At 43.7% G+C, this 25,115-nt stretch overlaps 1 protein-coding gene across 7 annotated transcripts in view; it reads left to right on the plus strand.

The window, feature by feature from the left end:
• LOC118417248 (protein-glutamine gamma-glutamyltransferase K-like) overlaps nucleotides 1–25,115 on the plus strand; it is a 56,017-nt gene that overhangs the window by 9,584 nt on the left and 21,318 nt on the right. For 3 of the 7 annotated variants that reach the window (XM_035822727.1, XM_035822726.1, XM_035822731.1), the window contains exons 2-15: nucleotides 10,786–10,965; nucleotides 11,729–11,841; nucleotides 12,563–12,701; nucleotides 13,218–13,336; nucleotides 14,856–14,963; nucleotides 15,676–15,850; nucleotides 16,246–16,378; nucleotides 20,647–20,750; nucleotides 20,963–21,078; nucleotides 21,564–21,690; nucleotides 22,227–22,345; nucleotides 22,725–22,890; nucleotides 23,676–23,836; nucleotides 24,644–24,780. In XM_035822727.1, coding sequence (XP_035678620.1) covers nucleotides 10,786–10,965; nucleotides 11,729–11,841; nucleotides 12,563–12,701; nucleotides 13,218–13,336; nucleotides 14,856–14,963; nucleotides 15,676–15,850; nucleotides 16,246–16,378; nucleotides 20,647–20,750; nucleotides 20,963–21,078; nucleotides 21,564–21,690; nucleotides 22,227–22,345; nucleotides 22,725–22,890; nucleotides 23,676–23,836; nucleotides 24,644–24,780 — 1,897 coding nt within the window. Of the gene's footprint in view, nucleotides 1–3,483; nucleotides 4,076–9,212; nucleotides 9,475–10,785; nucleotides 10,966–11,728; nucleotides 11,842–12,562; nucleotides 12,702–13,217; nucleotides 13,337–14,855; nucleotides 14,964–15,675; nucleotides 15,851–16,245; nucleotides 16,379–20,646; nucleotides 20,751–20,962; nucleotides 21,079–21,563; nucleotides 21,691–22,226; nucleotides 22,346–22,724; nucleotides 22,891–23,675; nucleotides 23,837–24,643; nucleotides 24,781–25,115 lie in introns of those variants that run through there. The other 4 variants (XM_035822730.1, XM_035822732.1, XM_035822728.1 and 1 more) reach the window with 4 other exon arrangements.

Genomic DNA, 25,115 nt, shown 5'->3' on the forward strand with positions numbered 1-25,115 from the left:
ATCTTTTCCTTTAAAAAGAATGATATCAGAATCGTAACATAAAGGCATATTATTTCTGTTCTAGGCCTGCCATATGCGTCTTGATACGTGCCTTTTGTTATTGCCACTATTTTCCCTATTTGGAATATTTGCAACCGATATGGACGCAAGGTAGTATATGCATGTGTGGTGATAAGATGGTTAACGGACTCATGCCAACAATGCATGTATTGTATCCGTGTACATAGTTCACTTTATAAAGTGAGTCGTTGCTTTTGGTACACTCAAACCACCAAGGTGTGAAAATGGGCGTTTCCCGTCAGGATGCTGCCACGCCCCCGCACCGCAGGTAGACTATAGTTTACCTTTAGCTGAACCCAATATACGAGAAATCTTTATTGACACGACAAAGGTACATCGACTTTCGTAAGGTCTACATGTATAACAACTACTTACAGTACAACTAAACAGACATTTATGGATATCTATAGGTATGAGTAAGTCAACATATATGGTTTAGCATGTCATTTAAACTATTGGTTCTACGGTATAAGCATTCGTGGATATATTTGTCTACTTGCACACAGTAAGGGATATCGCCTCCCAGAATGTAGTTGAATTTGTCTATCGAACAGAGAGTAGCAAATACTTTAGAGCATATGCATCTTGGCTAGGATGGGCATAGAAGAGTCGTCATGCATACTCTTTTGTTGGGTCTATGGCCTGTTCTGGGGTGTAAAACTGCACCCAATGTAGGTATCTAAACCTAGGATGGCGCATCCGCTTTACCTAGAATGTCGTGGCGGTCATGTATACTTTATTATTGTGTCTGTAGTCTGATGTTTATGTGTGAAAAACTGCAGCGACTTCCTTTGAAATGCACCTTTGCAATGAAGAACCAAAAACTCGAAATCTAGGTCGGTAGAGTTTACTTAATGTGCAAATATTTTGCTAACAAATAAAGCACCGTGCCGTATTCGGACAGAGGGGACAGAAGCAGACGTAATAGGGCCGTACGTTATGCTTGAGATCTGTCTGGCACGAAGGAAAGGTAAATGGGATATGGTCAGGTGTTGATTTGACATCTTGTTGGTACCGCCCGTTTTGTAAACTTCAAGCCTCGTTGACCGATGTCAAAAGGTCTTTCAGGACTATTCCATTTCAAATTGTAGGGGGTTTGAGCTAGGAATAAGCTTTATTTTCGTTGTTATTTGACATGGAGGTATCGTAGTGACTTCTGTTTTCTTGTTTGTCTGCAAGATAAGTTCATGCCCGGAGGCATATTGCTAGTACGTGGTAGAAACATAGGGAACGTACAATAACGTGACAATGGATACTATTATAAAAAGAGAATATATACTAGTGTTGGCTATTTCTAAACAGGTTTGGTTTGACTTCTTTTTTTGGAAGCAGAGGAAGACGAAAAGTCCCACTTTTTCTATAATTTGTGGATTCTGTGATTCTAAGAGGAAAGTGGCTTTCTGTTCGTCTGTGAATTTGATATTTGGTATGTGGGTAGGTCTTTATAAGGCAATGAAATGTTTGGATTATAGGCCCCCTAGCGGCGTGTTGTGGTACCACAGAGGACTTTCCGGTTTTGATATCTCGTATTCTGGACATGCTATGGTCACGAATTTTGAGTGATAGATAGCTTCTGGAAGAGAGAGTAAGACATATAGGCTTTTGCCCCCTAGCGGTCTTTCTTGGGACTGTATGGGCAAATTTTGTTCCAGGGATTGACAACGAATAATTGCAAAAGGGATTGATGTTGTTCATTTCCCTTAACAAAGTCGATCTTCTGATGGTCACTGCTGATTCCTAACAACAGGAGAAATCATCATCAACAACTTGCTAAACAGTGACCATCAGAAGATCGACTTTGTTAAGGGAAATTAATTTTGCATCAAATACACTGGAAAAAGTATCCATTTCAATTGAAAGTCATTAAAAGTATATTCATGTATTGGATACATCCTAAAAAACAACCATACTGTAAATTGTACAACTTGAGAAGCTGCAAAACTTGCAAGATAAGCAAAGATATGCTGGAAATTGCAAAAAGAAAGAATAAAATAATGTATACTATTGTCGTGAAATATATTAGATTAGCTGAAAAATACACTTGGATCCCTGAGCGAGGTCATGGAGACGATGTGAGAAAAAAAAAAGAAATATAACATTTACTGACTAAAATACCATAGTCTCTGTGTTCCTTTGGTCTTTTGTTCAACCTTACTGACCACTTAGATTTCATAATGAAGGCAACTTTCTAGCCCCCTTTTTTTCACTGAAGGCAACTTTTTATCCCATTTTTTTTAACGATCGCATCAGTTTTGGGATGCCCATATGATGCCATGCATACAATAAAATCGATATGGCCCTATTCAAACAGAAAAGATTAACTAGACGGAATGTGCGTTTGGCGTAAACGATGTCTTCTTACTTTGAATTCACATGATTGACCGACCCGGTATTTGTTCTCGACTTGTTCTGTTCTAGTCGACCTCGGAGTCAATGTTTGCATGAAGCGGGGGATACGGACATGCGGGGGAGGGGGGTCGGGGATTCTCAACTTGATAACATCTTAGACTAGTACTTTTGTAGCGAAGTAATCAGGACCCAAGAACTGTTTTTTTTTTTTCAGAGCAAGAAAAAAATCAACAATGATCTGGGTCATCAGTGGCTCTTTCCATTCTACCAACCTTATGGCACCTATTTCCCCATTTCGGCATACGTCACATTTCCAAACCGGGGCCCGGCCGGGCAGCTATCGAGAACGAAAACTATTATATAAAAGACACCAAACTACACAAGACGTAGAGAGAATAGCCGTGGGCATTATTTGTGCATATTTTTACGTATACGTTTCTGTTTGTCGTTTCCACAAACAGCCCGGCCGGGCCCCGGTTTGGAAATGTGACGTTAGCCATCCCCAGGAGTCTTTTGCTCTATTAACAAATAAACGTACGTTCTACGTTTAGTTTCTCGAGCTTTATAGATGGTGGTATGTCTTTCCGTAGGCTATGGTGGAGTTGTCCTCAATGTTATGGCTGTAATGATGAAAGGGCGTCGTTAAGTGGGTTGACGTTCTACTTCATGGATGAGAAGCTCCCAAAAAAATTAACCTGGCTTACTGTACAAAAGAATCTATGTGGGCGCGAAAAATGTCCGCTATACATCAACTGACAAGAACAATGTCGGTCCACCTCATGTGCATGACATGCACTTACTGAGGCGTGTCGATCGTGGTGGTAATGGTGATGATAGTAAAGGCCAATCTGTTCAGAAATCAATTATTTTCATGTCATTAATCGATTCTTTTGTTTTGATCTCATTGTCTCTGGTGTAAGGGCCATTACGACTTATTGTATTTTCTTATCGTCTGATTTGAGCTCAAACTGTCTTGTAATGACTACGCCCACCTTGGAGCCTTGTTTTGAATGCCGGCCCCGCCCTCCTCTTCTTCACGGACAGTGCTTTGTGTGAATGCTGTCTTACGAGTTGTACCGATTATTAAGTAACCCTGGTTGAAGCGTGCCTGGTATACTTAGTTGTATTCCCGCCACGTTTGTAGACGGCAACTTTGTCTGACCTCGCCGTAACTGTAAGTTATAGTTTCGAGCCGTCGAGTAGACATTAGGTATAAGTGAGAAACTGTAAGAGTCGTGACTGGAGACAAAACGTGACTGAGAGAAACGGACGAACGTCAGGATGTACAACAGACCGTACACGAGGTATTCCTTCGCATTTGGCAACAGCGGCCGCTCGCCTTCCGTGTATTCATCGGGCGGTGGGTGGCGACAGGGAGGCCGCTTCACTTCTGGCGGTTCCTCGCTCTACTCCAACGGGTACGACAAACCCGACGGCGGCAGAGTGTCCTCGTGGAGTCGTCCCAGCAGTAGCGGGTGGACGAGCTCGTCCGTCGGCAGGTATCACTTCAACGGGCCGCGAACTACCAGCTCGTCGGGCGGCGTGGGCTCGAGGTCGTACTACAAGCCGCAGGGCGGTTCCGGGTTCAACTGGTGGGGCACGTCTACCAACTCCGGGCGGCGGCCAGAACGGCCAGCGATCTCCATTGAACCCAAACCTGCATCAGGTACGGCACTTTTAAAGGTTGTTAACCTTCTCAGTGTTGAGGTAACCGTTTCTTTACGGGGTACGGCAACAGGGAGAAGTTTTAACAACACTATACTGTCTGCGCGAACGAGCGGCGAATAGATTGAATACCCCCCCAAACACCTGAGTTAACCTTGTTCATGCCTTTAGCAAGTTGCTGCGTTGTTAACATTTCACAGAAGCGTGCTTTCTGCCTGCTTTCGTCCTTGCATATTCCGGATCCCCCAATTCACAGGTAGTTTATCCAAGCATTAAGAGGAATTTTAAAGCTTTAGCGTATAAACCTATCCGTCATTCGGAAAGGTTTCGGAGAAAAGCAGTTACACTGTAACACTGTACGGCCTTTTCAGAGGAAATTCAGAAGCCCTTCTAACCTAATTCAGCCAGGCACTTAATAAGGTTTGAAATCTCATTATCTACAGAAAGATAACATCACCCCAATCTATCCGCATCGTGTAACAGACATGTCTGCGTACACCCAACGGACAAAGGATTTGTACACACCCTTAATTATACAGTAAACAGTGCGTCGAAAATAAGCATACCAGTACTGAACATCGTTGGGAGATTATGCATCGTTGTGTGTAACTAGCATCTGCTCGTTAAATGTGCAGCGCTTGTAGCATAATATATGGCGAGTGTCGCCGCTCGCTTTTAGTGTTTCGAGAACATAATAAAAGGTTGGTAAAGATATTCCTGTACCCTTTCTAAGGTCGTAGGGGCAGTGGGTTGTTATCCACGGTATCTAGGGCACGGTGTTGGAAGGTGGAGCCCATCCCTCTCCTTCTACCGCCCTTCAATTTACGTCCCTAAGCGAAGTCAGGTACCAATTTTTACACCTGGGTGGAGTGAGGAAAGTCATGTAACGTGGTTTTTGCCAAGGGCACAATATCGGTGGTGTATCATGGAATTCGAACCTATGAACTAAAAATTTTCAATTTTTTTTAATGATACCTATCATATTACGCGTGTGTGTATACGTGCACGGTTTAAAGCTTTCTCGATTGTTGCACCCCCCCCCCCCCTCACCGGAACAACTCCCAACAAGCTACAACTGTAGCGATTTGCCGTTTCTACCACTTTTATGTGTGACTTTTTCTTCTCTCTTGTGTGCAAGACAAGGAGTAAAAAAAACGTGTTCGCGCTTGTTGTGACGGCTTAGTTTGTTCAAGATGCAGCGCACGCTTGTTAGTATGTATGTCCCAAGGTCATGATTATGGTGCATGACTGTGACCCCAGTTTGAAATGTCACCCACGTTCCAACATGTCAAATAGCGTCTTTGGTTCGCCTGGCGGTATACTATAAGCTCGTTCGCGCTTCCGAGTACGCATGCGCGGCGACAGGAATTGTGGGTAATATGTCAAAAGGGAAGGCCCCTGAGACAAAAGTCAAACACGTCTGGATATTCTTAATCTTTTGCAAATGGAGACAATGGTCGACACGAGTACTGTTTACAAGTTAGGGGCCTTCACCTTTGACATATCACCCACAATTCCTGTCGCCGTGCATGCGTACTCGGAAGTGTGAATGAGCTAATTGTAGGTGTGCGCTCAAGCTGTGCTTTAAATTTTTCGTCGAGTTTATCCGTTTGTTAGAACTTGGAGAGCCATCCATGACATTTCTCTAGGCTTTGCACTGTCTCGGATGTAGATTAGGTTTTGCTCAGAGTCACCTTCAAACTCTCTGACCCGTATCCAGACAACGCTTTGAAAAGGACTGTCATGTTCCAGTTCACGGTTGTAATGGTTTGTGTGCCTCGACCAAGGACACTACTAGCATATACATATTAAACGCCCTTGCCTTGACTTAACCCAGATCATTGCTTTCTCCCTTTACAAAGGATAGCATTCAATAATCTTCATTTGCTTGTTTACAGACATATGTAGTCTTTTATGTTACATGACTGCAGCTGTCTGTTTGTGTATGTACGGAAGCAAGCCTTGACAGACACACTGTCAGTAGCATGCACAATGCGGTGAGGACTTGGGAAGACAATATTCGAAAATGTCGCTAGGTGGCGCTTGTGTATGGCCACACATTTCTTTCGTTTGTAATTTTGGCATATGTTGAAACAAGTCAGGGCGTTAAAATATTAAGAACTGTTCTTGTATAAGGACTTGATCATAGTGTACGAATACAATGCCTTTGTGATAGAAGTTGCGTGAGATTTCATGGTTAACTCGCAGTTAGAGTTGGAGCATGGCCCTGCCCTTATTCTTCAAACCGTGCCATAATTATCAGACTTATCATTCACAAAAAGACACAAAGGATAAGCTGTGAGGCTTTGTGACAAACTCTCATTCTGAAACCCTGGGTGCTTCAACCTTTTATCCAACGTTTTGAGTAATTACGGGCCGTTATCCTAATTGCAAAGACGAGTAAAGTACAGGCCATATGGTAGTTAGCAAGATGATTTGTCATGTCACCCTTGTTTGCAAGGTGCAGAGTTTCAGATTTCTAGAAACTTTTCAGTGTAAGTTTTACATCAAATTGAAGAATTCCAACGGTATGAAGAAGGATAGCTGCAATTCTACCGTAACACATGTGAACTTTCAAGGTTTCCAGAGGCGCGGGCAAAAAGTGGTCGGGTCAGCCATGCTTATTAAACCACATTCCGGTCAAGCCACCAGGCGGAGAGTGACCATAATATCGTTAGAACCTCAGTCTGTGTGATGTTTCAGCTGTTTTTGGCGTATAAAAAACTTGTCTACCTTCTTCGTGCAAGTAGAGAGTTGTTTGGGACTGAGAGGGCACTCTCCCTCAATTTCTAGTCGCCTGGATGTGTAGAAACGGAGTAGTATGGACGAGCTGCGGAACCTGTGTGGGTTCGGCCCCGATGTTGAGGTTGTGGGAGGGGGAGGCTTCAACACGGTGACAGAAGGCCGTTTTCCGGGAGAGACTCCCGTTCTGGTTTCGGACAGCGACGACAGTAAGTCGAGGACGTTGTTCTGAGTCGTTACACGTTGATTTTTTTTATCTTTGTTCTGTAGTTTTGCAGGGCATTTGGGACAAAATTGTTTCCAGAAGACGGTGGTTTGACCACGTTGTGCCTGGAGCAAGATTGCAGTTTATATATTTTACGCTAGGGGCGTGCTCACACGAGACGATATCTTGGCGACTGCTAAGGGGCGTTGACATCTATTCGCACTCAGAACTTATCTATTTACTTTGTAAGCGACACCTCATGCTCTTGAGACATGCACGTGAACTACAGAGAGGGTGGCTTAACAAATAGCTCCACCCCCGTGAGTTTGCTAAGTGGTATAGCCTTGAGAGTCACGGACATCCGTGCAACTAGCGTGACAAGATGAATATAGTGACCGTAGCCTTGAATTTACTGAGCAAAGAAATACGACACTTAAAGCGACATAGTCGTCAGAGTTTTAAACTGCAAACTATTTGGTGTGTTCGAAACAATAGACAAGATGTGCTAAACAGCAAATACAGACACAGTCCATGGCAACAAGGCGAACGACCCATCTAACGCAAATATCACTTCGTACTTAGTATGTTTCCGACCATGCTTCGAGTCTCTTTTGGGAATCTTTTTCTGCGTTGGGAGTAGCTGTGCTTTAGACCTTCAGGACCGAGCTAGGCGATATGGGTACGGGAAGTTCGACGGCAAGGCCTCGGGGGAACACCGCTGGTGCGCCCGAGTCGGACCCCGTGCTGGAGTACGCTACTACAGGCTTTGGGCGCTATCACTACGTCGACTGGCGGCTAATTACTGACGATTACTTCAGGTTCGAAAGCGTTCGGGGCTCAGTTGAGAGTAAGTGACGTATACTGGTTGGGAAATAGTTGTGAAATGGTCGTTGCAAAAGATAGGCGCGGCCTAAAATTGGTTCTAGCCTACCGCCAACCGTCGGTGAGGTAGTTGCTATTTCGTTTCAATCTGACAAATTTTGGGTCTCCAAAGGGTGCTTTGGCTGCCTTCTGCCACCTAGCGGAATCTGCAAGCTGACTAAATCAAACTTCAAGCCGTCCTTCCACTGGTATAAGCCCCTAGATCGTTGGGAGGAAGCGCGATAAACCTCCGTCAGAGACAGATTGTTTAACACGGGCAATGATCGGGGACAAGGTCGGGAAGGGTCCCGAGTTGTAGCCAGCCTGAAATCATTTTCAGTCCCCTTGATTTTGAATGGGAATCCTATCGAGCACCAAAGGCATGGTGTGACGTTGCGCGTCATTTCTAGGGTGTCTGGGTCCCAGAAAATGTTTAAATCAAGACCCTCTGAAACACTATTTCCTGCATTTTGAGGTGCAAATTGTGCTTGTAGACTAAGCTGTTCAATGGCATCTGTTTTGGTGAAGAAGAACACATGGGTTTCAGTGTTTTTATATCTTTACATATAAATTTTTGTCTGTCCCTGGGGACGGAATGGGGAAAACTTTTTTCAGCCCCCAGCTACAAAATTCCTTCAAAGGACTGAAGGACAGGTGCTGGCTAAAACCCTGGTGACTCACTCCCGAATGTGTGATGGGTATTATGCAGCTTTTCCATTGAATATTACATGTAATTCCCCAACAAGACTTAGTCATTATCAATTCTTTTTAACCAGAAGAAAATAGTATATGGAAAATATCGAGTTGATGGAATGTAGAAAACAGACCCATACAAAATATGCATATCATAAAACCTGTATTCCATGACCTATCAACCTGATGAAATTATTATTTTCGGATCGATGCATATCATATACGCACAACGGAGGTGTTCATGTATGTATAAGATTATGAATTGTTAATGGTTTGGTGTTTTCTTTAATCCTATCCGAACTACAGGTATCCAAGAACCTTCTTGCTAGAATACAAATACAAGAATCACATTCAAACAACTGGCTTCCTCTGTATTCCCTTTATTCTTATGTCGTATCGAAACATTTCTCTCAAATCCGCCATGAACTCTACAGCATTATTTGTAAGGAGACATCCTATTGGTAACTCGCCCTTGCGATGCGCAAACCTGAGTTAGGCCAACCTTGGTGTTTGTTGCTATCGTTGCCATGGCGACATTAATAATGATCGATTGCCAATTACATCGTCTTTGTTGTCATGTGGGAACAACTGAACACAGAGACATGTTAGTGACAAGACCAAGCTCAACACAATGTCAATGTGAAGGAAAGTGGTTTACTGTGACCGTTTGTGGTTTCGTGTCTCTTCTCTGGGAATCGTTTTCGACGTTGGGAGTACTTTTGCTTATAACTTCACGACCAAGCTAGGCGGTATGGGTACGGGGAGTTCGGCGGCCAGGCCTCGGGGGAACGCCGCTGGTGCGCCCGAGTCGGACCCCGTAGTGGAGTACGCTACCACAGACGCTGGGCGCCATTACTTCGTCGACTGGCGGTTAATTACCGACGATTACTTCATCCAAGGTGTGAGAGTCTCCCTTTTGTACTGTGCGACTTCTGTCTTGTCCGAGACATAAAGAAAATCGTCTACTAAGAATTACAGCTTTGGGCGAAGGTGGACATGTTATTCAACAGAAACATTGCTTTCGGGTTAGGAAAATTTCAGTTTTTCTGCTTTTCGTACAGGCCTTTCCGTGGACTAAATCCATGTACAGTGTCTCTCATAGTCTTGTACAGAGAAACAGCCACTTGCATTGCCTTGCTCCGGCTGTTATGTTTATAATACGCCTCACCTTGGTAGCCATAACACTACCTGTTTTGATCTGCGCGGTCATGTCAAATGACCCCAAGTAATCTATAAAGACACGTATTTCTTTTGTATGGTATAGTCCCTTGGGGGCAATTCTATTCTCAATTGTCCGTTTAAGTTTGTACGGGTTATTAGAGCAGACAGAAATGGGACGTAAAGACTTCGCTACTACTCTCAAAGTAGAGGTTCGGTTTCGACTGTTTTTGTTTCTTCACATGTTTGTATGAGTTTTGTTTGGTTTTCTATTTTGTTTGGCCGGCGGACATGAACAAATGGTACAAAATACTAGTAGAAAGCCCGACAAATTATAAACGCCTAAAAACACGTTAAACAACAGTCGGAGCTGAACCTCTGCTTGGAGGATACTTCGCTACAGTGAAGAAGTTAAAATAAAACCTTATTTTAACTTCCTTTGCTACAGGACGAAATATTTTGACGATTTGCAGCCTTTTGTTCTGTGAGAATGGTGTGTAATTCGTCTTTAGAGTTCTGTTCTTTACATGGTTAAGGCATGATATGTCAGAAATAACAATTTGTACAAAGCGCACTTTGTTTCTGAATACTCGTGCATAGTCACATCGTCTACACAAACAATGGAGTTTTCTTTTTACAGTTAGGGGATAATCATGGTTGCAGAAACGCTGCAGAATTACCACGCCCCACCCCCACCCCAACTGCTACTACTCGCCCACATATTTCCAAACCGGGGCCTGGTCTGCAGGAACGAACAATAAAAGTATATGTCAAGAAATAGCCACGACCAATCTTTTCTACGGGTTACATATTCGAACCGAGAGTGAAAAGTCCCACACCAAATCACACAAAATTTAGAAAAAACTGAAATGACAAATATCAATTGTGTGTATTTCTTGACATGTACTTTTCTTCTTTGTTCCCGAAAACTGCCCGTTTGTTCCCTAAAACTGTTTTGCTTTTTTTTAAGATTTTTTTTGCTGATACCAGGTCACTATGGAAACTTGAGTGTGTCGGAAAAATGTCTAAAATCCGTCGACTTTTTTTTTCAGACGGGCCGCTCAAACTGACCAACATCGACTTCCTGAACGACGAAAACGGACGTGCGCACCACACGGATGAGTTTGAGGAACATAACGTGGTCCGGCGGGGACAGCCCTTCACCGTGGAGCTGCGCTTCGAGAAGACGTACGACGAGGGAGAGGACAAGCTGAAAGTGGAGCTCCACTTTGGTGAGTTTCTAACAAAGTTAAAGCTAGTTCACCTTTATCCGCGGGGCATACCTATATCCGTGTATTTCATGATATCATTTCGACGGACGGTTTTTTCAAACTTTCGTGATATCAAGTCGACAGACGGTTGTTTCAAACTTCACTTTGGTAAGTTCGTGACATAATAAACGCTAGTTCACCTTTATCCGCGGGGTAACCTATATTCGCTGTATTTATAGAAACAGATTATTTAAGAATATCAAGTCGACGGACAGTTGTTTCAAACTTCACTTTGGTGACTTTGTGACATAATAAACGCTAGTTCACCTTTATCCGCGGGGTAACCTATATTCGTTGTGATTAGAAACAGGGTATTTAAGGATATCAAGTCGATGGACAGTGTTTTAAACTTGACTTTGGTGACTTCGTGACAAAATCAATGCTAGTTCACCTTTATCTGCGGGGTAACCAATATTCGTTGTATTTAGAAACTGGGTATTTAAGGATATCAAGTCGACGGGTGGTTGTTTCAAACTTCACCTTGGTGACTTCGTGACAAAATCAGCGCCAGTTGTTGATTATGTTGATTTTTAGTCAGTTTTTTCATTAGTTTTTCAACAGATCCCATTCGTCACTTAATCGTACATATGTTTGATACATTATTCTAATGTGTTTATGAAACTACGACCATATATTCAGTCAAGAGTAAAACGTGGTAAGTATGTGACAAAATTTCATTCCTGGATGCCAATTTTCCCAAACCTTATTCTCTTGTTTTCATCAGGAGACAACCCCCTACCGAACAAGGGCACACTGCTGCGTATGCCGGTGGGAAAGTCCTTGGAGGACGGGAAATTCAGCGCTGCGCTGGACAGCTCGGAGGGTGGATATGCGAAGGTATGTTTTTTGTCAACAATTAAGACCGAAGTCTCTTATTTACTTCTTATCTACAGTCAAACCTGTATAAAGCCAGGTGACCACCTCTTCATAAAGACCACCTGGCTAATGTAACGCTCTGTCGTTCCCTGAGATGATTTTGCCATTGACACAAGTATCAAGAGTCCTGTCTATAGCGACCACCTGTCCATATAGACTATAGATTGTATCAGTCCCCTAAGTGGTCTTTTCGGACATTTTTAAATGTATTTATTTGTTTGCGTGTTTTTTTTTTTGTATTAGTGTGATATTGAGCGTAACTTTGTCTAAACATTTCTTTAATGAGTGGTTTTCTACCACTTCGTCTGATAACATATTGTCCATTGCGAAATGAAAGGAATAGAAGCCACGAAGACTTAAGTGGTGAAACTCTACTAATATCGGAAATCTTCGCGCGACCCCTAGTACAACCCTGCAACATACAAATGAGCAACACTAGTTCATCTTTATCCGCGGGATGACCTATATCCGTTGTACATGTGCATTTAGAAATAGTGCTCTAGGGAAGTCGACGAGCGGTGGTTTAAGATTGCGGCATTTTCAAAATATTGCCGTTTGAAACCGACTTCTGTCGACTCTCTCTAAATACCCTTTTTTAAACAACGGATATAGGTTACCCAGCTGATAAAGATGAATAGTGTAGGACACTTCTATAGAAACTAAACGACACCTTTTCCCGCAGGTGAAAATCACGACGCCTCCCGACGCCATCGTCGGCAAGTATCACGTGGTGATCGAGACGATGTCCGACGGCAAGACGTTCCGCAGTAGGAAGACGGACGACAACACCGTGGTGGTGCTCTTCAACCCGTGGGTCAAGGGTAAGTAGCGTGGTTAAGTTAATGTCACATTTACAAACAGGGGCCCGGCCTGGTTGGTTGTGGAAACGAAAAAAATGTGTACGTAAAGATATACTCAAATAATGCCAACGACTACTCTCACTACGTCTTGTGTAGTTTGTTGTCTTTTATATCATACCTTAAGTTCCGGAAAGCTGCTTGACTGGGGCCCGGTTTGGAAATGTCGCGTACGTAGGCCTAAGTAGGGTGGTTAGGCTTAGGACACATTTCCAAAGCGGGGTCCTCCCGGGATGTTTTAAGAAACGAAAAATTAAACTGTATGCTTAGAAGTATACACAAATCATGCCCATGAATCTTATTTTGACATTTTTTTGGTATTTTGATTGTTTGGAAATGTGACCTAAAACTTACTGTGGATATGAGTGAATGAAGATCTTCGTTGTCGCATTGTAGTGGATGTAACTCCCAAAACAAATTCACAATTGCAAATTTTGGTGTTGAAAAAGGACTGTTGAATAATTTCGTCTATTTTTGCAGATGACATGACGTATCTAGATGACGATGCCCAGCTGGGGGAGTACGTTCTGAACGAACATGGTTACCAGTACTACGGTACCAGCAGACGGATCGGGAAGCGTCCATGGAACTTTGGACAGGTTCGCCGTAACTCCCTAACTGTGTCAAATTATACACACTGAAGTGGTACAATAAGAGCAAAGAATTATATATGCATTTCCCTTTAAACTGGACAACCAGACCTCTTGACAGAGCTGACACATTCACCTCATAGGCGTGTATTTTATAACAGCTTTTGCATGTAGAAACCTTTGACTACGAAGTACGAAACAAAAAAGTAGACTTTCTTGGCGATGAATGAATGAATGAATGAATGAATGAATGGTTTGAATGAATGAATGAATGGTTTATTGAAAAACGACATACCTCGCAGCCAAAGGCTGAATTGCGTATACGGTACAAGTGTGGCACAATAACATGTCTCAACTTATCGTACACTTTAAAACTTTAAGACAACTTTTCTCTTAATTGGAACATAAAAAACAATCGACTATTTACACTATCGCACAATAACATGTCTCGCCTTATCATACACTTTAACCTTATCATACACTTTAAAACTTATAGACAATTGGTCTTATTCTGAACATGATAACACTCGACTATTCACATTATCAGCATTTGTTCAGGAGGCGGACTAGATATGGCATTGGGGAATTTCGGTATCGGTTTGTTCTGCACTTTACAGTTTTGAGCTTCTTAGAGTTCCTAGTGTTTCTACAATGGAGTTCCCCTACTGTGGGTGGGAGGAGTTCAGGGCTGAGTTTGCCAGCAAACTTCAGGCATAGGTCCTCTCGTCGGTCCTTCAGTGACTTTAGACCGGTTAGCTGCAGAGCTGACTCATAGCTAGTGTACTGTCCCTTCAGAATTGTGCGCAGCGCCCTCTTCTGGACCCGTTCCAACCTTGCAACCTGCATACTTGTCAGTCCAGGATTCCATACAGGAACACAGTATTCCACCACTGGCCTGATGAATGACGTGTACACCTGAAGTAAGTCCTCGGATGACAGATGGAAGTTACGTAATCTCCTTAGCAGAAAGAGACGGCCATTTGCTTTTGAAAGCATGTACACCACGTTAGCCTCCCATTTCAAGTCAGCCTGTAGAAGTACTCCCAGGAGACGCGCAACTGACACAATCTCAAGTTCTTTACCATTGATGGTGAGAACCAGTGGTGGGGGAGGGCGCATCATGAAACAGAAGATGCATAGATACTACTACAAAGGTTTGCTCGGGGGTATCTCACTGACACTGAAGCTGTGGTACGTTGACGGCGTCGCTGCAGCTTGGCGATTTAACATGCAGAGCGCTCAACGAATTCCATCGATAAAAAGCGAATCTTTTTTACGCTTTGTATGTTTGTTGCCTTTTTAGTCATACTTCGATGATAGTTCTATTATAAAGTCAAAGGAAACACAAATTCAATTTATAGAACGCAGCGATGCCACCAACGCACCACAGCCAAGTAAGACTCCTCTTTAGAAGTGTTGAAGCAATGTGAACAAATGATCTAGATTTGTTTCGGGACTTGCTGACATTACCATACTTTCATCATTTACATAATACATTACATTGTTTTCCATTCTTCATCATTATCAGTTCGAGCCCAAGATCCTGGACGTGTGCTTGCGGCTTCTGGACAGGTCGCAGATCAAGGCCGAGTCGCGAGGAGACGCTGTTAAAGTCAGCAGGATCGTCTCAAAGATGGTGAGACCGTAGTCCTTATGAGAAGTTCTTGATACATGTCTTGTAAAAGTAGCAATACTTTCCTTACAAACATTACATAAAATTGGTGACATGATGACTGTGTCCATTTGAATTCGGAATGTAAAGCCATGTTGCACACATGGCATCGTATAATAACAGCAAAGAAGTAAAAAGCATTTGCTATCGTAAGGGAACCATTCAGTTATTGGCACTCCACGGGTGCCGTATGACATCACCATTGATGGCAGACGAAGATTAGCCTGGGTACCATCCTATTCCCTGAAAAACGGGGCAGCGAGTGCAAGGAGCCCCGGTAGAAATAGGATGGTACCCAGACTACACAAAGATGTCAACATGTCACAGATTCACTAAGCCATTGATTCTACCCAATAGTGTTCAAACGCTGGCCATCTACAGTTTAAATAAGGTGGCTAAAGACGCTGACTTATCTTTAAAGCGATGAAAGCGATGAAGAGTACCTTTAAACTCCTTGCGGACAGCATACAGACTTTGGCCTGAATAATTTGTTCCGTACAATGTAGATCACACGACAAACAAAAAAGTAGACTTTCTTGGCGATGCATAGACACTATCGTACTGTTTGTGGATGTTGTGATAAGCACTGAAAGATGATGACAATGTTGTGCAGTATTCGGAAGTATCGTTGAACGAAAGTGAGCAAAATAAATAACCAACGACACTTCTTGTCCAGGTGAACTCTGCCGACGATGGAGGCGTGTTGACCGGAAACTGGTCCGGGAACTACGCCGGCGGGAGGTCGCCCACCGCTTGGAATGGCAGTGTGGAGATTCTGCGCCAGTACTACGAGCGGAATCGCCCCGTGTGCTATGGACAGTGCTGGGTCTTTTCTGGCGTTATGACAACAGGTAAGACAAATAAAGGTCCGAATTTAGAAAAATATTACTGCTTGCAAGATTATGTCATTAGGACACACATATATGTATCCCAAGTGACTACAGCTTTCGAAGGTGATAGAAGGCAGCGCCTCAATGATGCAAGGGTCAGACGCCACAAGACGGCATACAATAGTTCTGACCAAAAACTTACTAAGTGTGCACACTCCTGTGTCTCCGTGATTGGTCTCCGAAGACATATTATGTCCCAACACCCGTGATGAGACTAAAATCGATGTTCAGCATTACGAAAAACTACCATCAATCAAGCAGTATCAAGCAACTATAGGTTGGAATCCTAACACGGTCAATTCTGTGGCGATAGACAGGCACATCTCACATGCACTGTTCTTCTTTTTACCACTCAGTTCTTCGATGCCTGGGGATTCCTGCCCGCAGCGTCACCAACTATGACTCTGCCCACGACACGGACGTCAGCATGACCATAGACAACTACATGGACCATAACCTGCGCGAAATCGACGGAGGCGACTCTGTCTGGTAGGAACATTTTTATGATGATGATGTTAATGATGGTATTGGTGATGATGATATAGATGATGACGATGATTGTGGTGGTGGTGATGATGATGATGATGATGGTGATCATATATATGATGATGAGGATAGTGGTGATGTGGATGATGATGATGAGGAGGAAGCTGATGATGATGATGGTGATGATGATGATGAGATGAAGGTGATGATTGTATAGAGGATGATGTTAGTGTTTATGAGGATGGTGATGATGATGAGGGTGGCGATGATGATGATCATATAGATGGTTATGGTGATAATGATGATGATGCTGGGCCATGTGGTGAGTTAAATGTATATTGTCAGGTCAATATAAGAGGTCAGGACGAGGGTCGGCCATACTTTTTACTAGTGTGAGTTGATTAGCTTTTCATCCATCTTTTATCTCATTCAAATCAAACCATCTGTGTGAAATTTTACCTGTAGACTATAGTTTATGCAGTATTGACCAGTTTCCTGCGAAAATTTTTGACAGAAATCTTAGTCTACATGTGTTTTTAGGACTTGTAAAATTAGGACGGCTACTATCGTGATGGGGAGGGCGGCACTACTCCGACCTCTGGTGTCTCCCTAGCAAATACATAGTAATTGTAAGATTCTGTACCGCATTTTATTATTGTTACATAGGGTGCTAGTGTAACTGATTATCGATGTTACATGTGAAAAATTGAGACATAGCCTAACAACAACATTGTAACTTTTAGCTTTTACCTCTTAGTACTTGTGTGAATATTTTAACAACCATTCTGTCTTTATATGTGTAATCACATAGAGTAACTAGTGACAAGTTATTTATTCAAGTCACAATAGTTACATAGGGTATTATGCGCAAGTCCGTACACTACGACACCATGATAAGCAGTGCCATATCAAGCAGTATCGCAAACAGGTGGGCAGTCTGGGTTGTGTTAACTTTACTTGTATGTAATGATGGAAAAGCCATAAAACCTGTGAATTCAATTGGGGATGAAGTGATTACATCACATAGACAGATATGGCCTTCCTGTCCAATCCCAACAACTGGGCACAATATGTATACAATGCAAGTTAACTACGCACTTGTAAACTGTTCCCTGAACTGTGCACTTGCCGTGTGTGGAGATGTAGAGATTAACCCGGGTCCGGAGGGTCTGCACACCTGGAGAAAGGGCGTGGTCTACGCTTTTTACAATGTGGTTTCGCTCACGAAATACCTTGAAGAAATACAGCACTTACTTCTGGGGGGTTCAAGAATACATGTGTTGGGTCTGAATGAAACAAGACTGTCAGAGAACATCCCCAGCTCCTTACTGGAAGTCAGTGGGTATACCCTTTACAGGAGAGACAGAGACAGACACGGGGGAGGGACAGGCGTCTATGTTAAACGGACTATCCCCTCAGAGCGCCGTCCTGATCTCGAGCATACTGACCTAGAAGTGTGCTGTGTGGAGGTTAAACCAGAAAAGGCACGAAAGACATTACTCGCGTGCATTTACCGTCCACCTAACTCTGGTTGTGCGTGGAGGAACGCAGCTGAATCATTTGTGCATGAGCTCAGTGCAACAGCTGAAAAAGGGAATGCCGATGTTATGATCATGGCGGATTTCAACGTGGATCTAAGTAAACCATCACCAGCAACAACACCTTTGGAATTTCTTATGAGCCTGTATCAACTGGTCCCCCTCATAACGCAACCAACACGTATAACAGAGGCGTCCGCCACGTGTATCGACAACATATTTGTCTCTAATCCGGATCGGCACAGGTCGAGTCTGAGTGTGGCCTGGGGTGCCTCCGACCACAATCTCATCCTGACATGTGCCAAAGCCGGGGTAGAGGTCGGTGGTGCTCGATCACGTGAATTCAGGAACTACAAAAACTACAGCCAACAATCATTCATTGACAGTCTGAAAGCGGTCCACTGGGAAACGGTACTAGACTGTATTAACGTCTCGGAAGCATGGGCCGCCTTCAAGGACATTTTCTTAATTGTAGCTGAAGCCCATGCACCCATCACCAGGAAACAAGTGAAAGAAAAGGGCCGCCCTGCACCTTGGCTTACAGACAGAGTAAAGAACCTAATGGGCCAACGTGATGCTGCAAGGCGCAAAGCCATCAAGACGAAGGACACGAAGGACTGGGAACTCTACAGGTCTCTCAGGAACCAAACAACATCAATGATTAAGAAGGCGAAGAAAACTCATTTTGAAAGTGCCATCACCGACGCTGCAGAAGATCCCAGTCTAATGTGGAAAATTATTAACACTTTCACAGGAAAAACAAAAGGCAAATGTCAAGTCCGGAAAATACGACGATCTGACGAGAGATGTATATCTGAACCTGCCGAAATGGCTGAGGAGTTTAACAACTACTTCTCGTCAAGTGCAGCAGACTTGGCAAGGGATATCCCAGTGTCCGAGGAGGATCCCCTTCGTCATGTTCCTGAGGCAACATCGACTTTCCGCCTGCGGCCAGTTGAAGAAACAGAGGTCCTAAACGAGCTTCTTAGGCTCAAGCCAAAGAAAGCCACAGGAGTTGACAAGATTCCATCAAGGCTCCTTAAGGATTCTGCGCCTATAATTGTCAAACCGTTAGCACACATCTTTAACCTGTCTATAACATCAGGTGAAGTTCCCGACGACTGGAAACTGGCTAAATTATCGCCCATATACAAATCAGGGAACAAAGACAGTGTTTCCAACTACCGTCCTGTCTCTGTCCTAAATGTGGCCTCCAAAGTGATGGAGAAAATGGTTCACAACCAGGTCTCACACTTTGTGAACAGTACTGGCCAGCTCACGGCCCACCAAAGTGGTTTCAGAAAACACCACAGCACAGGTACAGCAGTGCAAAAGGTGGTGGAGGACATCCAGTCAGCACAAAACAACAAGAAGGTAACTGTCGCGCTGTTCCTTGACCTAAGGAAAGCGTTCGACACTGTCAACCACCAAATCCTCCTTGGTAAACTTCAGAAGATGGGTTTTGACAACGGGGCGATAAATTGGTTCAGATCTTACCTCACAGACCGTTTCCAACACGTAGATATTCAGAACCAGCAGTCTACGCAAAAACGTGTCACGTGTGGTGTCCCGCAAGGGAGCGTGTTAGGTCCTTTGTTATTCAGCTTATATGTGAATGATCTACCACAGGTTGTGCGTAAGTGTAAAATCCATATGTACGCAGACGACACTGTGCTTTATTGCTCGGCTAGCCTGTCTAAGGAATGTGAGGAAACTGTGTCAGAGGACATGAAACTGGTAGCTAACTGGTTTATTGTAAATAGACTATCACTTCACCCTGACAAAACTAAAGCCATGTTATTTGGATCACCTCAGAAACTGCGTCACGCAGGAAACACTGTCACTGTAACTGATGGGTTTAACTCATTTGAGCAGGTAAAAGTGTATACTTACCTAGGTGTCACCATGGACTCCTCTCTAAACTGGTCAGCACACACAGAAAGGATGGTAAAGAAGCTCCTTGCTGGCCTTAGTGCCTTAAGCCGGGCTAAGCCTTATGTTACTAAGGAGATCCTGCTAGTCATGTGTCGAACCTTGTTATATACTCACCTGGATTATTGTGATACTGCATGGTTACTGTCACTTTTTCATTGTAACAAAGTAAGATCACAACAGTTGACTAAACTGCTAAATCGGGCAGCCAGGATTATTACTGGGCGATCACTCAAAGATCGTGTACCTACAGAAACCCTGCTTACAGAGGCTGGTATGGTACCCCTGGTTGAAAGGGTGAAATTGAACACGTTAGTGACTGTACACAAGGCAGTTCGCCACAAGGCACCTGCCTACATGACACAAATGTTCAAATGGCTGTCGCCCCCAGTGCTTAGAGTTCGTACTCGCACTGCTACGAAACAGCTCTACAACTTCGACCCTCACATGCTGGACACTCCAAAAGCACATGTGGAAACCTTCAAGGGCAGCCTGCAGTACCTAGGGCCTGTCCTGTGGAATAGTCTTGCTGCTGATCAGCGGAAACACACGTCAACGTCAGCATTTAAAAACGGACTGTAGATGACTGCAGATGTGCCTATACTGAGACTGTTTTGTACATGTAAATGTTTGCAACGTTATTTGTATATTGTTGGGTTTAAACTGTGTCATGTAATTTTTAATGTGTGTCCAGGGATACCTGAAAATCAGATCAATGGATCTGAGGTATTCCCTGGTAAAATAAATAAACTTGAAACTTGAACTTGTCGCACAATTGACATGCATGTCTGTCAAATGCAGGAACTTCCACGTGTGGAACGAGGCGTGGATGGCCCGGCCTGACCTTCCCGAGGGGTACGGGGGCTGGCAGGCGGTGGACGCCACCCCACAGGAAACAAGTGATGGTAAGGCTGCGATCTTGTCTTAGATTGTTATGATACTTTGACGAAGAGAACAAGAGCTCCCTGGCCTATGGGTCATCAATCCGTCAGATCATGAGCACACTGGATCATCTCTGTGATGTCAGAGTCTTTTCTTAATCTCCACTAGTTCTGATTTTTTGTTGTTATCGGTTTCTTTGTTGAAAGTATGTTGTACATAAACATTCCATTTTCAGGCGTGTACTGCTGTGGACCGTGCCCTATCTCTGCAGTGAAAAACGGACACGTCTACCTGCCGTACGACACCAAGTTCGTCTTCGCTGAAGTTAACGCAGACAAGGTCTACTGGCTGGTACGACAGTAACATTCACACTTGAAATATTTTATAACATTTTCCATAGCAGAAATGACGTAGAAAAGGGAATTTACTTGTTTTAACTCAATTTAACACTTAATCAAGATTCATCTCTTCAATAACGTCACAACGTTATAGCATGTTTGTGTCCTTTGCCGGAAGGTTGGTCTGTATACTACCTCTAGTATATTCCAGGCTACACTCCACGGTTGTTCTGTGTATGTCAATACAACAGCTATCTATCTCACATCAAAATAAAAGGACGATAAATCGCAGACTTGTTAATGAGCATGACAGTCCTCAGGCATTACGCTAACAGACATAACGAGCTACAGGCTATACCCAACAGCTATTCTTCTTACACATGTCCCTATAACAACAACCTGACATAAAGGCAAAAGAACAATAGATCACATACCTGTTGATTGGCATTACAGAACAAAATACCTGTGTTCACATGTACATGTTGATTATCACTCCAGGTGGACAGGCATAAGAACTTGCGAAAGCTGAGGACCAGAAAGGCCGCCATCGGTAACAAGATGAGCACCAAGGCTGTGGGCTCCAACGCCAGACACGATCTCACGGAGAACTACAAGTACCCAGAAGGTCATTGCCAATTAATTGCTTTGCCATGCTATCATAATGGTTTATTTCTTATTTCTTATCCCACTACACGGTGCAGGTAGTCTGTTCTGTCATTGCGCTGTTCTCCTGAGACGTATTGTTCAAGATTTTAGGATGCAAAGTCGTACAGGTTTTTGACTGTAAATAAGCCGTGAGGCTCGGTGGGCGTCACTCCACTGTCATGGGGGCAGGGGCATGACGAGTATTGAACTCAGCACCTACTGATTCTGTTTCCAAGGCTCTAGTCGTTGCGCCACACAGATACCCCTAAAGTAGCACAACTGTAGCACAACTAAACCCACATATCCATATAATAGACATATCGTCTTTGCCGTTAGTAATGGCTCTTCTTTCATTGCAGTAACATTACCCATTGAAACTGATTACGTGATGTTTTCTGATTTTGATTTCTTCATTTCTTTGCTGGCTTGTTTTTGTTTTTGTTCTATTGGGTCATGATTGTAGTCTACTTGGGAGCAAAATATCCTGTTGCTTACCTCTGCTGCATTTCCCTACAGGCTCTGACCAGGAGCGTGTGGCAGTCCGCACAGCAGTTTCACACGGACTGAAGCCGAACACTTATGATGATGTCATTGAAGATGAGGACGTGGAATTTGACGTCCATGCTGACGATGAGGTAAGGACGTCTGTTAAGGGAAAACCGAAGATGACATTGTCAGATATGCTGGTCAGCAACACGTGCACAGTGTTGTTTTGTTGTTGTTGTTGCTAGGAGTATTAAGTGTAAGTGAGAAGGCATGTGCTATATTCAGTATCAGGTTCATTGTACTAGTAAATCCCATAGCTCCTTTGTGCAAGTGCAGTAGAGGACTATAGCCTGGATGCAAGGCTGTTTCCAAGGCATATAAAAACTAATCCCTTGCATCAGGGGGTCTGTGGTAAAATGTCTGTGTAGGCCCTGGAAACAGTCTGGCACTGTCATAGGGACTGCTACCCTTTCCATCAAGCGTCTATGTGGCTCGATAAGATCTAATTTTGATGTCGTCTATCAACAGATCTACATAGGCCAGAACATTCACGTCACCCTGTCCATGAAGAACACCAGTTCAGAACCCCGTAAGGTCACCACCCACCTGACTGCCAGGGCCATGTACTACACCGGCGTGCCTGCTCACGACATTGGAGAGTTGGAGAAGGACGTTTTCATTCCACCAAACGGAGGTTCGTCGTTTGCATGTTTTCTGACTAAAATCTAAGCAATTTGGAGGTATCAATCATCAATCATCCAGGATGTTCTTTTTTTGGCCCCAACCTTCTTGTACAATATATGTTAAAGATAAAGGCAGTCCCATTGCAATTTTATAGCCTTAGGTGTATACATGTGGGGTTTTATCCGTGTCACGGTATTGGAAGGTGGAGCCCAGCCCTCTCCCTCTACCGCCTTTTACCACCCCAAGTCAGATACCCATTTTTACACCTGGGCGGGGTGGGGAAAGTCGTCCTAGTGCCTCCCCCATGACCACAATATCCGATAGCATGACAGGATTCTCTGATTCCCGGGACCTCTGGTTTCTGGGTCAAACACAATACAGCTAAGCCACATGACCCCACCAAAACAAACCATACAATGATATACATAAAAGCATATTCTAATCATTGACATTGACTAGATTTTCCCATGGGAAGAGCCACACCCCATGCAAGAACCCACAGGTGCGATGGTGCGGTGTGCGTTGGTGCAAATCCTTCTGTCGGGAGTTGGTCGTTCACTTCAAATCACCCGGATAGAGGCCTGGCGAACCTCTGTCTCGTATCAGCCACATGGTGATTTACATCATTCACCCGGACGGGAGACCTGGCGTATCCCCGTCTTGTAATTAGTCAGCGAAAGGGTATGTCACCCCGTAAGGGTTCATGTGCGATCACGTCGACCGATGATGATGATGATGAGATTTTCCCAGCGTTTTCTAAATTCAACATATGCCTACCTGCCCTTCTCCCTCCAGAGGCGTCCGTAGAGATGACCTTCACACCCAGGGAGTACCTGGACATGCTGGTGGACCAGGCAATCGTGAAGATCCACGCCATGGCTCACGTGGACGACACTAACCAGGTGTACTCAGGACAAGATGACTTCCGCCTCATGAGCCCGGACCTCACAGTCAAGGTAGGGAACACAGGATTGTTTAGGACATTCAAGCTCATGGGAAAATATAAAATAAAACATCGTTAGTGAGCTCTCGCAGAAGGTTTGGGATAGCTTTGCCAACTGTTAGAGAAAATAATGCATTTTACATTGTAAAAAATGTAATGGAAATCCACGAACAGTTTCTTGCATTATGCACATTCATATACGCCCACAGTCACCCACCATGGTACAACTTTAGCCGAACACATAACCGTCTTGGCGAAGATGAATAGATATTTATCAAACGTACAGAATCAGTCTTATACTCGAGACAAAGAGTGGATGATTATGAAACTTTTAGGGTTTATTCGCCGTATCTTTCAGCTCTGTAAGGGGCCGTCGTGTGCCGTGATATTCTATATAAGATTTTCTTTATATAAAAAGAATGCTTTATATGCGCACAATCCAGATGTAGCGGTAAAGCACATGTTTGTTTTTCTGCTGAAGAATCATCTATCACTCGATCCACAGCTGTTCCTCTGAATGTAAAGAGTAAAAAACTGATGTTTCTATATAATATGACAGTTTGGCGAAGCAATGTAGGTAAGGCTAGCTCGCAAATTTTCAAAGGAGTTCATTTATTCCGTTCTGGTTACCACTGATGAGCTCGAGGTACACGGTTGACTGTGAATGCCATGCTTGGACCTTTCGTGCTATCCAACATGGCCGTCTGACTGCATTGAGGACACGTGGCCACTATACATATATGGATCACGTGACCTGTTCTAGATATAACCCAAACCAAAGCCTAGTAGGCGCGACATGACTCTGTACTTTTTCTCGTAGGCTCCAACAAAGATGACTTTAGGAGAGCAGGTGACAGCAGAGATCGAGTTCACCAATCCGCTGGACGTGACCCTGTCAATGGTGGAGTTCCACATCGAAGGTCCTGGGCTGCAGAAACCAAAGAAAATTTCCCACACGTACGTTATGTCCGATATTGTCAATGTTAGAGCTTTTTCTGTACCGTAAATGCTTTTGTAGGGTTGCTTTGCAAAAATCACTGTCATGCTTGTTATGATTGTCAGATATAAAAGCGATTCATTCCTTGCTCCACGTTGACGACGTTTTAGATATTCGGACCCAATGATGCAATCTGCACTATTCCAAACAGTTGTTTCCTATACTAATTAATGCCTGATGTTTAACATTGAACTCAGTCTTGCGTTTGTGTCTATGTCTGTCTATTAACAAGATAACTCAAGAACGACAGAAAGGATTAGTTTCATACAAGCGTTTTTCGTGTGTTTGTAGGTTG

Source organism: Branchiostoma floridae, chromosome 6 (genome assembly GCF_000003815.2).
Source record: "Branchiostoma floridae strain S238N-H82 chromosome 6, Bfl_VNyyK, whole genome shotgun sequence".
NCBI classification, from domain to species: domain Eukaryota; kingdom Metazoa; phylum Chordata; class Leptocardii; order Amphioxiformes; family Branchiostomatidae; genus Branchiostoma; species Branchiostoma floridae.